The 12,243-nt window shown below is 30.8% G+C and overlaps 7 protein-coding genes across 7 annotated transcripts; 4 read left to right on the top strand and 3 right to left on the bottom strand. All coding sequences in view use genetic code 12, as the record gives it.

Annotated features, from left to right (window-relative positions):
• The first annotated feature begins 50 nt into the window (after positions 1 to 50).
• Positions 51 to 1,179, top strand: DFJ63DRAFT_50934 (uncharacterized protein). The gene has a single exon (XM_064908874.1). It carries the CDS (start codon positions 501 to 503, stop codon positions 1,038 to 1,040), a length of 540 nt encoding a protein of 179 aa, XP_064765359.1. The 5' UTR covers positions 51 to 500; the 3' UTR covers positions 1,041 to 1,179.
• Positions 1,180 to 2,771, top strand: GCV1 (glycine decarboxylase subunit T). Its single transcript, XM_064908875.1, has one exon. It carries the CDS (start codon positions 1,318 to 1,320, stop codon positions 2,515 to 2,517), a length of 1,200 nt encoding a protein of 399 aa, XP_064765358.1. The 5' UTR covers positions 1,180 to 1,317; the 3' UTR covers positions 2,518 to 2,771.
• DFJ63DRAFT_50870 (uncharacterized protein) lies at positions 2,771 to 4,030 on the top strand. Its single transcript, XM_064908873.1, has one exon. It carries the CDS (start codon positions 3,025 to 3,027, stop codon positions 3,844 to 3,846), a length of 822 nt encoding a protein of 273 aa, XP_064765357.1. The 5' UTR covers positions 2,771 to 3,024; the 3' UTR covers positions 3,847 to 4,030.
• A 185-nt stretch (positions 4,031 to 4,215) lies between these two features.
• On the bottom strand, positions 4,216 to 5,322 carry DFJ63DRAFT_333460 (NADP-dependent alcohol dehydrogenase; the record flags this gene model as incomplete). Its single annotated transcript, XM_064907859.1, has 1 exon — positions 4,216 to 5,322. One exon carries the CDS (start codon positions 5,320 to 5,322, stop codon positions 4,216 to 4,218), a length of 1,107 nt encoding a protein of 368 aa, XP_064765356.1.
• A 1,304-nt stretch (positions 5,323 to 6,626) lies between these two features.
• On the bottom strand, positions 6,627 to 8,666 carry DFJ63DRAFT_321971 (signal recognition particle subunit; the record flags this gene model as incomplete). Its single annotated transcript, XM_064907381.1, has 1 exon — positions 6,627 to 8,666. One exon carries the CDS (start codon positions 8,664 to 8,666, stop codon positions 6,627 to 6,629), a length of 2,040 nt encoding a protein of 679 aa, XP_064765355.1.
• A 349-nt stretch (positions 8,667 to 9,015) lies between these two features.
• DFJ63DRAFT_311156 (uncharacterized protein) lies at positions 9,016 to 9,849 on the bottom strand (the record flags this gene model as incomplete). The annotated part of the gene is made up of 1 exon (XM_064905710.1): positions 9,016 to 9,849. The coding sequence occupies one exon, from the start codon at positions 9,847 to 9,849 to the stop codon at positions 9,016 to 9,018; it is 834 nt and encodes a 277-aa protein (XP_064765354.1).
• A 1,326-nt stretch (positions 9,850 to 11,175) lies between these two features.
• PRP45 (mRNA splicing protein) lies at positions 11,176 to 12,207 on the top strand (the record flags this gene model as incomplete). Its single annotated transcript, XM_064907858.1, has 1 exon — positions 11,176 to 12,207. The coding sequence occupies one exon, from the start codon at positions 11,176 to 11,178 to the stop codon at positions 12,205 to 12,207; it is 1,032 nt and encodes a 343-aa protein (XP_064765353.1).
• Between the last annotated feature and the right edge of the window lie 36 nt (positions 12,208 to 12,243).

The following is a 12,243-nucleotide window of genomic DNA, read 5'->3' as shown; positions in this document are numbered from 1 at the left end:
TGCAATTAAACTATTTGCAACATATTTTTATCAGGTATCAAAGTTATATTAGAAATTAAGCAAATACTAATTATCACAAATGACTTTGAAGTCTACATATATCCGAAGAGAGTTGTCATAATTCATATCATACAACGAAATACAAATTTGTTACACGTCTTAATTAACTTTATATATACTTATAATAACCTACTTAACGCGTCAATTTCAATAGGAAGATATCACAAGAAACTAAACTACAAAGCTATATGAAACCTAATGGAAACAATTATCTAACTCGAATGTTAGGTGTATGGATATAAGCCATAACATTAAAGTTTGCACTACCATGTGTTACTTTTTTTTTTTGCATTGTCATATCCCAAAACGGAAATCATTGTAAAACAACCAATCAACACAACTTACAGAATGGCTGCAACAAGAAACAAATATAAAGATGAAGAATTAGACCTACTGATTGAAGTAGAATTAATCAGTTTTCAATTCAATATCCCTTCATCATGACTGTCATAATGTTGAATCCTGCCGTATACCAATTGGATTCAGATATTGAATCGAATCCTGTAGAGGAAGATCATTATACTTCCAGATCTAACAAATGCAGTTGTGAATCTTGTGAATTCATTAATGATAACTATCAGAAAGCTGTTAAATTGTTGGTATGGGGGATTTTATTCCCACCGTTGTGGATATATGGATTATGGATATTAATGTATGGTTTAGTTTGGAAGAGTCATGCTACTATCAGATACGACCAATTTATCGAAGTATTTAAATCAAGAATTTTCAACAGAGACGAAGAAGCCCAATATGACTTAGAGAGGAATATAATCAGTGGTGATGATATGTATATTAGATATCATGACACATTGAGAGATAAATTCCTGACTTTAATAGGATACACACTACTTGCAATTATCATTTCCAATATCATTGTCGTACTTTTTGTTTTTGGTATCAGAAGTGAACATCTCAAATATATCAACGATGTTAATTCAGGTTTAACTAAAGATACCAGTCGTATTAACTATGGAAGTTAAAGTCCTGTGATATGTTTTGGATACGTCTCCCTTTTTTGACTTCTATCGCAACCAACCAAAATGTCAGATACGAGTCAGAAAAACATTTTAACTCTGACACAGATTTTCTTTTTTCATGTGCAGAGTCAAATGGTCCGTGTTTAGAGAGATGTAAATTTATATATACCAGAGAATATAAGGTTTGATTCAAATTTTTCAACATATATTTAATTCTTCTTCTTTGTAGTTGTTACTCTACTATTTCATATCATTCATTAATCAATTCATTCAAAAAATCATGTTAAGAACCAGCATTAACAAAAGATTCTATTCTAGTGCCTCAGAAACCTTACTCAAAACCCCATTATATGATGCCCATGTACAATTAGGAGGTAAGATGGTCCCATATGCTGGGTTTGAAATGCCAGTGTTATATAAGGATCAATCTCATATAGAAAGTCATAATTGGGTTAGATCCAAAGTTGGTTTATTCGATGTCAGTCATATGTTACAACATACTGTAATTGGAAAAGATTCTAGTAAATTATTACAAAAGATTACTCCTATTGATTTATCAAGTTTAAAACCTTTCCAATTTTCATTATCAGTATTATTGAATGATAAAGGTGGTGTTATTGATGATTGTATTATTACCAAACATGATGATAATCATTATTATGTCGTTACCAATGCTGGATGTAGAGCTAAAGATATTGCATTCATTAAGAAAGAAGCTTCACAATTTAATGATATTTCACATGAAACATTTGAAAGTACTTTATTAGCTATTCAAGGTCCAAAAGCTCAACATGTATTACAAAAATTCACTAATGAAGATTTATCCAAGATTTATTTTGGTAATGCTAAATTTGTTCAATTACATAACGGTCAATTAATCCATTTAGCTAGATCTGGTTATACTGGTGAAGATGGATTTGAATTATCTATTCCATCAACTACCCCAGAAGATGCCAAATCTGCTCAAGACTTTTTCCAAACTTTGATCAATGAATATCCTGACTTAGTTAGACCAATTGGGTTAGCTGCTAGAGATTCTTTAAGATTAGAAGCCGGTATGTGTTTATATGGTCATGAATTAAATGAAGATATCACTCCAATTGATGCTTCATTAGCTTGGTTAATTCCAAAATCAAGAAGAGATGATGTAAACATTCGAATCAAAGATGGATTCAATGGTGCTTCTACTATTTTACAACAAATTAAGAATAAATCAACCACTTCAAGAAGAATCGGTATAACCTCTAAGGGTCCATCCCCAAGAGATAATAATAAAATCTTTAGTGAAGATGGTACTACTGAGATTGGTTATATTACCTCGGGATCTCCATCTCCAACCTTAGGAGGAAATGTTGCCCAAGCCTTCATTGATAAGAAATTTAAGATTGGATCTAATGTGAAGATTGAAATCAGAGGTAAAAAGAGAGATGGTGTGATTACTAAATTACCATTTGTTGAAAGTAACCTTTACAAGCCATAAAGGAACTTATAGTCTAGATATAGTGTAGTTAATACAGTTTAAATATATTTATAAATGCAAAAAAACTATAACGCGAAATTGCAACAAAGGTGATGTGTAACATGGAGTAATCGTCATGTTGCAAGACGTCATAACAAGTAGTAATAGAACAAAATGTTTTACATAAGATACTACCCAAAGGAGTTAAATGAAGACGATATTAATAATCTCGTCAATTGGTAATGGGCTAAGTCGGTTCGGTTAGTATTTAATATTTCCTCATACGCGTTAAACACAGGCTACACGAAAAATTCAAAATAAACAGTGCACTGCTAACAAAAAAAAATTAAAGTATGGGGAACTCCAGAAAAGACTCCTTCCAAATAAAATCGTGATTGTGTAAAATAAGAAAATTTTGATATATCGTTTGTATATAGTTTATATATCACTGTATTTCTATAGATTTGAAGGTTTCAATTGATAGTTGAGTTCATCCACATTCATATAAGAACACTCGTTATAGATACTATGTCATCATCTTCAAATACTTCATCACCTACTAAGAGATTCGCGTTATCTCCAAGACCATCAAATGTATTGTTATTATCACCAACTAGAAAATCTCCTTTAAAACAAAGTAACAACAATGTTAATAGATTATCTCCTTTGAAGAAGTTTGTATCGACTACATCATCATCTAGTTCTCCCGTACCATCTAAAAAGCCTAAATTAAACTTCACAATCTTTGAAGATAATCCAGTATCAACAGAGGATTCAACAGTAGACCAACAACTACAAGAAGAAGAAATCACCAATAAATTAAATCATAACGATCAAGAGAACATCTTACAACCAAGCAAACAAATCAAATCAAGATTGACTCCTAAGAATGTGTCTTCAAGTTATAGAAAACCATTATCTAACTTGAGTATTAATGAATTCCCAGGTTATATAACCACTATGAATGGCTCAGCATCCATCACAAATGCATCATCATCATCATCATCACAATTAACTGAATTATACCAACCCATAAGCTTCAACAATGAGTTCAAGTCATTACATAAATTCCAAAATATACCAAGTTATTTAACTCCATCCAGAAGAAATAAATTTTCAGCAGCTGCTAATAAGTTCTTATACTATACCAACAATAAAGTATTTGAAGATGATAATGATGCTGAAGCCGAAGTTGATGATGACGTTGAAGTTGATGAAGTGGAACTCCACTTACGTAATAAGTATAATCATAATCATATGAGAAAACATAAACGTTCATTCTCTGTAGGTACTAATGATTCAAAATTGAATTTAATCAAAAAGAATAACTTCACCATCTTATCTAATTGATCTTTAGTATCCTCTTTTATATAATTTTTGCATTCATCTCTTTCTAATTTAGTTATACTCTTTAGAGTATTGATACCCTTCTTTTATTTCACTAATATATATCATGAATTTAAGCCATTTGAATTGTATAGAAATATGATAGTTTGTCATTGCTTACTTATTTTTTTGCAACAGAGCCGCACATTCCTAATTTGGAACCATAACCTTTAAAGTGCAAAATTTAAAACTATAGTGGTTACTGACCAGATTTTACTATAAATACATCGATATATCTTCTACAAAACAAGGTTATGACTTTCAAAATATTCTGAATATTACATCTATATACTGTGGAATGAATTAAACTAAACTATTCAACAATCAATGCTTTTAAGCAAAAGCCTTTTCATAATCAGTGAAGACAAATCTATATCTGACATCACCATTGTCACATCTAGTTAAAGCGGAATTACAACCAGCTTCACTGATTGGAATTTCTTCAACCCAAGGTTTAACACCTTTTTCAGCAGAGATCTTTAACATTTCAAGAGCTTCCTTTTTAGATCCTAATAATGAAGAACCAAATGAAGAACCATGATGTAAGAATGAAAATGGAGAGATTTCAAAAGTATCTTTAACAGGTGGTAAACCAACTGAAACGAATTTTTGTTGAACTTTCAACGTACCTAAGTAATCAGATAAATTAATACCATCAATACCAGAGGCACAATTTAAGATGAAATCAAAAGTATCAGCATATTCAGTGGTCCAATTTTTATCTTCAGCAGTGGCAATGAATTCATGGGCACCTAATTTTTTAGCTTGTTCCTTTTTAGATGAAGTTCTTGAGAAAGCAACAACTTTGGCACCTAAGGCATTAGCATATTGAACGGCTAAATGACCTAAACCACCAATACCAATAATACCAACGGTTTTACCAGTGGCATCATAACCAATGTTTCTAACTAATGGAGAGAAAACAGTTAACCCAGCACACATTAAAGGAGCAGCATCAGATGAAGATAAAGCTTCTGGGATTGGGAAAACAAATTGTTCATGGGCAATGGAATGAGATGAGTAACCACCTTGAGTTTCATAATTGTCAGCTTTAGTATCAACAGCATTATAAGTACCAACACCATGAGTACAATATTGTTCATTATCAGATTTACATCTTGAACATTCAGAACAAGAAGAAGAATAAGCACCAATTCCAACTCTGTCACCGATTTTGAATTCAGTAACTTCTTCACCAATAGCAATGACATGACCAACGATTTCATGGCCAACAACTTGATCTTTTCTATTGAATTCACCCCATGATGATTTTAAAGTTAAGATATCAGAACCACATAAACCACAACAGACATTCTTGACGACAACATCCTTTGGATTAATCTTTTTTCTGGCATATTCGACTAACTTTGGTTTATTCCAGTTTTCTGGTGAATCAACACCATAACCTTTAAATGTAGCAGGAACAGTTTCAACAGTCATTGTAGTTTGAATTGATATAATTAATTTATAAAACTAATTGAATAATTAAAACAAGAAGAAGAACTAGAAAAAATTTTTGAATAATTATAAATTAAATTTATCCAGGGGGGGAAGATAACTTCATTTTTATAGTTTGTGTCCCACCACTCGCAACGCAAACCGTTTTTTCATAATTGTTGTCAAATTAATTGCTGCTGCTGCTTATATTTCCATCGTTAGTTTTTGTGTTAGGGATAAATTTTGATGGGAAAGTGGGTATAGTAACTAAAAATTTATTTAAATCGTTCCGAGAGATTTTACAATTACAATTCTATAGCTAATCTCATCTGCTGCTGCTTAACAATGGTAATTGCCATGGGATATGAAACAGGATAAACTTCTCAAAGTGCTTCAATTGCTTTACTGATTAGACTTTTATCGCATATAATTAGTAGGCAGGCCCCTAGTGAGAAAAATGATCCCCCAAACTTTTTTTTACTAGCGATTTGTTGGAGAGCTGGTGGTTGTTACTGTAATGTTACATAACGTTTACTAATCAATTTATATTTTATTATTTGACTATTTATAGTTTAACCCTATTTTTAATTAACAAGAAGTTCTACCCAGACAAATTTGTTCATCTTCCTCTGAACTACTCCGCTTTTCGATCTGATCCTTTTAAATTCTGTAATTTTACGTCCGCCTTACGTATGTCCACTTGATTCAATTATTCCGAGCATTATCTATCCATGGTTCGGTTTCATATAATTGATACCCTGGTTACTCTAGATACGAATTCATTCATCACAATCCCTGTTGTCCAATAATTGCACATGGAATGTCAAAGAATTATTTCTCCTATCAAATTTTATATGTCTCAAATGGGGCAGCGGCTTGTCTTGGCTTGTCGGAGAACTTTTTTTTTTTTTGAGACGATCGAATAGGGTAAAGTTTCCAAATTAGGAAGCGTAGCCCCCACCTCTGATTTAGTCGGCTGCCCCACTGAAAAGGCTTCAGGACAAGACAATAACGGAGGATTAATTAAGCTATAACAATGGTTCCACTTCCTATAAATCGATTGCAAATGACATGACTAAGTAAGAAAGTATAATTATTTGGCAACCATTTAATACAAGTATCAAGTATTGGGAAGTTTACCTAAATATTGATAACATTTTAACTGCTTCAATTCGAGTCCGATTATATTTTTAGCCTAATTACGACAGTTTCACAATACAACGGCTAAACCATGATTAAATTAATAATATTGTACATTACTATTAAAACGGTTTAAAAATGTTTTATATACTGACTGAAATCATCGTTTACTTTTTACCCTTCTTCTTCTTTTTATTCTTACTGCTACTAGAGGTATTAGTGGTAGTAGTAGAAGCAGAAGTTGGAGCAGGAGTAGATGCAGCACTGGCAGTTGGACTTTCAACTACACCTTGATGACTACCTTTCTTTTTATCCTTCTTACTTGGTTTATAATAAGATCTTAATTTCATAGGTAACCATCTTTCGTCGTCAATGGTGAATTGACCTTCTGGTTTAACCACTTTTGTTGGACCAAACTTAGCTGCCTTCTTCTTCTTAACTACTTTATTTTCATTAATCTTTCTTGATTTTGTAGTGGCTGAAGTAGGTTTTGGAACGGATGAAGTGGATGATGGTAATAATTCTTCAATATTAACTTGTAATAAATCTTCAATTGAAGTAGAGTTGGTGGATGATTGACCTGAAGCGATTAATTCTTGAGTTGATAATAATGAATCAGTTGAATTTAATAAGATGGAGGAAATTAATTTATCATTTTTAATGATTTCATTCAAGGATTTAAATAATTGAATTGAATTTTCTTGTAAAATTGGATAATTTAATGATTTAAATGAAATTAACTTTATGAAATTGAAATAATTCAAATCTTGTTCAATCAATTTTGGTTCAGTATTTAAAAATTTAGTAATTAACTGATTTAAATAATCGACAAGTTTCTTTTGATTATTATTCTTTGCACTATTTTCTAAAATTTGAATTAAAACACCATGTAAAGCAGGTGTCAATACTTGTTCCTTTTCAAGTTCAAGGTTAATCACTTCTTCCAATATCAATAATGATTGATCGAAATTTGAGGATTTATCATTAACGAATACTAATAATAAAATAGCAAGCTTTAACTCATTGGATAAATCTTGCACTGTTTGTGATTTAATATATCTGAATAATTTCTTACCAATAGCTTTCCATTTAGTGGCATCATTTAAATCCTTGATTGATATTTCTAAATCAAGTAATATCTTATACGCTAATGGTAAATAATCTCCAGGATAATCTTTAATGTATTGATTAATGAATTTTGAATTTAATTGAGAGGTTGATAAAGTCCCACTTAAGTATCTTAATAAAAGATTATTCTTATGTAATATTTGATATTGAAATTTAGTTAATTTACTATTCAATTGTTGTAAGTTCTTTTGATAATTTATTTCACTATCGATTATATGAGCATTTTTAATTTCATCATTGGATAAAGCATATAAATTATTTCTAATGGTAAGTTTGATAATAGCATCATTAATTGAACTATCGAAATTATTATATTCGTGCAAGATACTTAAACTTTGTTGATCATCTCCTTGTAATTGATAAATGAATGCAATGGTTAATTTGATTGGTAATAATTCAATCAATAAATCAGATGATGACCATTGAGAATTTTGGTCTTGACATAATTGTTGTGATTGTTCAAGATATTTCAATGATTCTGATAAATTATTATTAGATAATTCAATCAAAGCTTCATTAAAATATAAATCATAATTACTTTCGATAGTATCAAATTTAGATTTTAATTGTTTATTTGAATTGAAATTTAATTGTGAAATGACGGCTCTTTCATTAATGATTAAATCAGATTGACTATCATATTTATTGGCTTCAAGTAATTCATGATACAATTGTAATGCGTTTTGATACTCCCCGATCTTATAATAATTCTGAGCTAAGATATGATTCAATCCAAGTTGAATCCCTTCATTATCAATCTTATTCTTTTGATTGGCATATAATTCAAGTAAAGCATCAGATTTACCTAATTTATAATATATGTATGCAACTTCCAAAATCGAATCATTGATTAATTCACTATTGGTTTGATTCACTTTCTTAATGACTTCAAATGCTTTGAAATATTTATCCAAATTAATCAATGCTACTAAACATGATTTAAATGATCTTAAATCGTTAAAGTTCTTAACTCGAGATAAATACTCATATGACACCGTATAAATTTGTTCATGGTCGGACGGCTCAGCACTAGGCGAAACATTCAACTTCTTAAATGCCTCAGCTATAGAGTTACTCATCTTGCTAGCTATGATTCTTCACAGATCTTGAACCACTTTTGATACTGTTAATTTTCATCTTTCATTTTTTTTTAAAGGTTGTTGTTCAGTTAATGGTCGTGTGGAGATTGAAAATTTTTTTCCTCATAATGTCGACAGTTGATCACTTTAATGTCGGACAAGATTTTGTTGATGTCGCACTTCGATCTTTACGTCACTATCAACAATCACACTTATCACTCATATAGTATAACTACGTTGTTCAATGTTATTTAGTAAAAGACATATTATTTTACATTAATAGTTTCATATAAAGCACTTTTTAAATATTTATAGAGTGGATGACTTTTGAATTACTTTTTTATAATTGTTATAATTTTCCTTGTGTAAGAAAGGTATTAGCGTCTTTTGACCAGTCATGACCTTTAGTACCTCTAATCATGACATTCATTATAGCATAATCTTGACCTTCAACTGCATTTTTAACATTTGGATTTCCTAATACGATATCTTCATAAACTTTGAATCCAAATCTTTCATAAATTGGAATATTATCAGGAGATGAACTTTCTAAATATGAAATATTATTATCACTAACATCAATATAGTTATTGAACATATATTCAAACATGGTTCTAGCATTACCTTTACCTCTGGCTTGTAAAGTTGAACCTAAGTAAACTAAAGTCCATACCCCTTTATGTCTTAATCTTGAATCATTGGTAAGGATTCTTTCACAAGAATCATGCAATAATGGTAACATTCCATAAAATATTTTATCACGACCTTCATCTCCAAATAAATTCCAAACTTTATCATAACCAGATTGCATTAAATTTCCAAATGAATCTAATCCTCTTTCAACTGATGTTGGAGTTGACCAAATAGCTACAGTTTCAAATCTATCTTCAGATTCATTTATACCTAAACATAATCCTTTTGACATATGTTGTCTGAGATATGCTTCATAAAGAGCTAATTCACATCTATCTTTTTCTTCTTGAGTTGGAATATGACAAACTAATAACTTAGCTAAGGAATCGGTTCTGAATGAATCAAGTAAAGTTATAGCAGCTTTACGAGTATCATTAACATTTAATATTCTTATAGTACTTTTTGACTTGGTAGTGCTTATCTTTGTGGTAGTGCTGGAAGCAGTGGAAGTATTACTTTGTTTTGTGAACAGTATAGTTTCGGTAGACATGATTGATATATATTATATTATATTATATTATGATTTTGACGTGTTTATTTGACTTTGACTATGATATATAACTTATCATCAATAGAATTTCTAGTGTATGTTGATAGTTATGGCTTTATCTCTTTTTTCTAATCTGTTGAGGAAGATAAGGAATCAAAATATTGAATTGGTTTTAAAACAAGGTTGGTTAACTTTGTATAAATATAAGTATAAGTTATAAAAACTTTTATTTAACAACGATGGGATCCTATATAGTATTTGTAGTGTCCTTTCAACTTCCCTTTCAATTGCCTTATTCAAATAACTCTAAAAGTGGAACAGAAAGCGGTTAGAGATGAAAATGGTTTAAAGGACGCATCAGACCCTTCCCGATCAGGTAATGATGCTTAGTGACCGACGCAAACCTATGTTCCCGATTGGGATGAATGTGCGCATTGTCTCCACTTTTTTTAAGCTCTAACTTTATCAGGATTTTGCGCTAAGACTTTTATAGTAAGTTACTGTTTCACATTTCTGATTCTGTTTATCTATCTTTAAGTATATATATGTAGAAGGAGTGTCTCGGTTTCATTGTTAAAATCCATTTTGATGGCATCTCATTTCTGGGGAAAGGGGGAGATAGAGATCATATCCTATTTAGAACTTAAGGGTCGGCAAATAAACCAATGTGTAGATCTGCAGAACTGTCTCAAAATTTGAATTGAAGTATATATTTATTTTTAGAATACTTTGGGCATGATCCTTGAAACTCCTCTTCTTTACGACAAGCTTTCACCCTTGTTAGCGGATTAAGCTTTAAAAAGTTTTGGTGAAATTGATGATGTTCTATTCTTTATGCGCTCAAAATACCGTTTTAAGGGACTGTGGTGTAGGTCTTTACAGATCCTCACTGTAAATTTTATTCAAGAGGAGAAACCCCCTTAAACTGATTTGAATAACTAGAACTTTATACTTGATGAGCGGATAACTGATTTTTCTTTATTGCTCCAAATAATTACTTATAATTCAAAGTGAGAAGGTGCATTTCATAGAATTTTACTGCAAATTAACTGTAAAAAGTGCTCTTTATCCAATCAATCAATTAAGCAGTTTAGCAGATTGATATTTATCATGTTGTAAGATTTAGTTACCTTCTAAATTCCATATCAATTGGATGCTAGCTTCAATCCGATAAGGTATAGATTAAACTCTTGGTGTAGAAGTCTTATAAATCAGTTCAAATTACACAAAACTAAAAGGTAGCACAAATAAAAAATAGAAAAATATATCAAAATATCGTAATCATCTACATTGATACAACAGTATAAAGTATAGCTCCATATCACAATGTTCAGTTCACTTCTACCTCCACCGAAGCATTCATCATATACCAGAGATTCGAGTTCATCTCTCATAAAAATATCAAAACCAAAAGCAGATAAATTATCTCAAAAAGTGCTAACATTACCACAATCATCATCATCTACCTCATCAGCCATAATACAGACAAATCAAGAAGATGGATCCATATCAAAGCTCGTGATTAAAGATGACGGATCTATAGATTATAGTCAAACCATAGCATTGGCAAACAATAAGGATAATCGATCAGTACAGACCACATATGAAGATACGATTCCATTGAAGAAACGATATCCCAATTTAAAACATCATTTTCCAAGATATACTTTACAAACTTGTCCTGATGATTCAATACAGAATTGTGTTGATGAAACCAAAGATGTCATAACTAATATAATGAACGCCAAACTAGGTATAACCAAAGATAAATCCAAATCAGATGTGAATATTATAAAATATACTTCAAATGATGTATTAGGAATTAATAATGATGAAAGAGAAGGTAGACCACAAGAACGTATAATTCAAGTTCGAGAATATATGGAAGATCCAATGTTACCACCTAAATTCAAATTAAGAAAGAATAGACATAAGAATCCTTCACCACCTCCGCCAATATTAAAGAATGTCAATGCTTCAGAATCAAAAATAACTAAAGAAGATCGTGAAAAATGGAAAATACCAGCCGCTATTTCGAACTGGAAGAATAATCAAGGGTTCACCATATCATTGGATAAAAGAATCATTGCTGCTAATGGTGGAAGTGAGACGGAAATAGCTCCTGATGCAGTTAATATTCAAAAATTTGGTGAATTATCAAATGCATTAGAACAAGCTGATAAACAAGCTCGAGAAGATTTAATTGCTAAACGAGAATTAGCAAAGCAAAAGGCTATAGAAGAAAAAGCTCAAAAGGAATTACAATTGAAACAATTAGCATCATTATCTCAACATGAAAGAAAACGTCATCAACAATATGATTCTTATGAACCTACAAATTACAAGCGTCATAAATGAAATATAAAAAAAAAGAAACGACTTTATAGATTGAAT

The sequence above is a fragment of the Scheffersomyces coipomensis genome, assembly GCF_036884675.1.
Source record: "Scheffersomyces coipomensis strain NRRL Y-17651 chromosome Unknown DFJ63scaffold_1, whole genome shotgun sequence".
Lineage (NCBI taxonomy): Eukaryota > Fungi > Ascomycota > Pichiomycetes > Serinales > Debaryomycetaceae > Scheffersomyces > Scheffersomyces coipomensis.
This window is presented reverse-complemented; position numbering and strand designations above follow the sequence as displayed.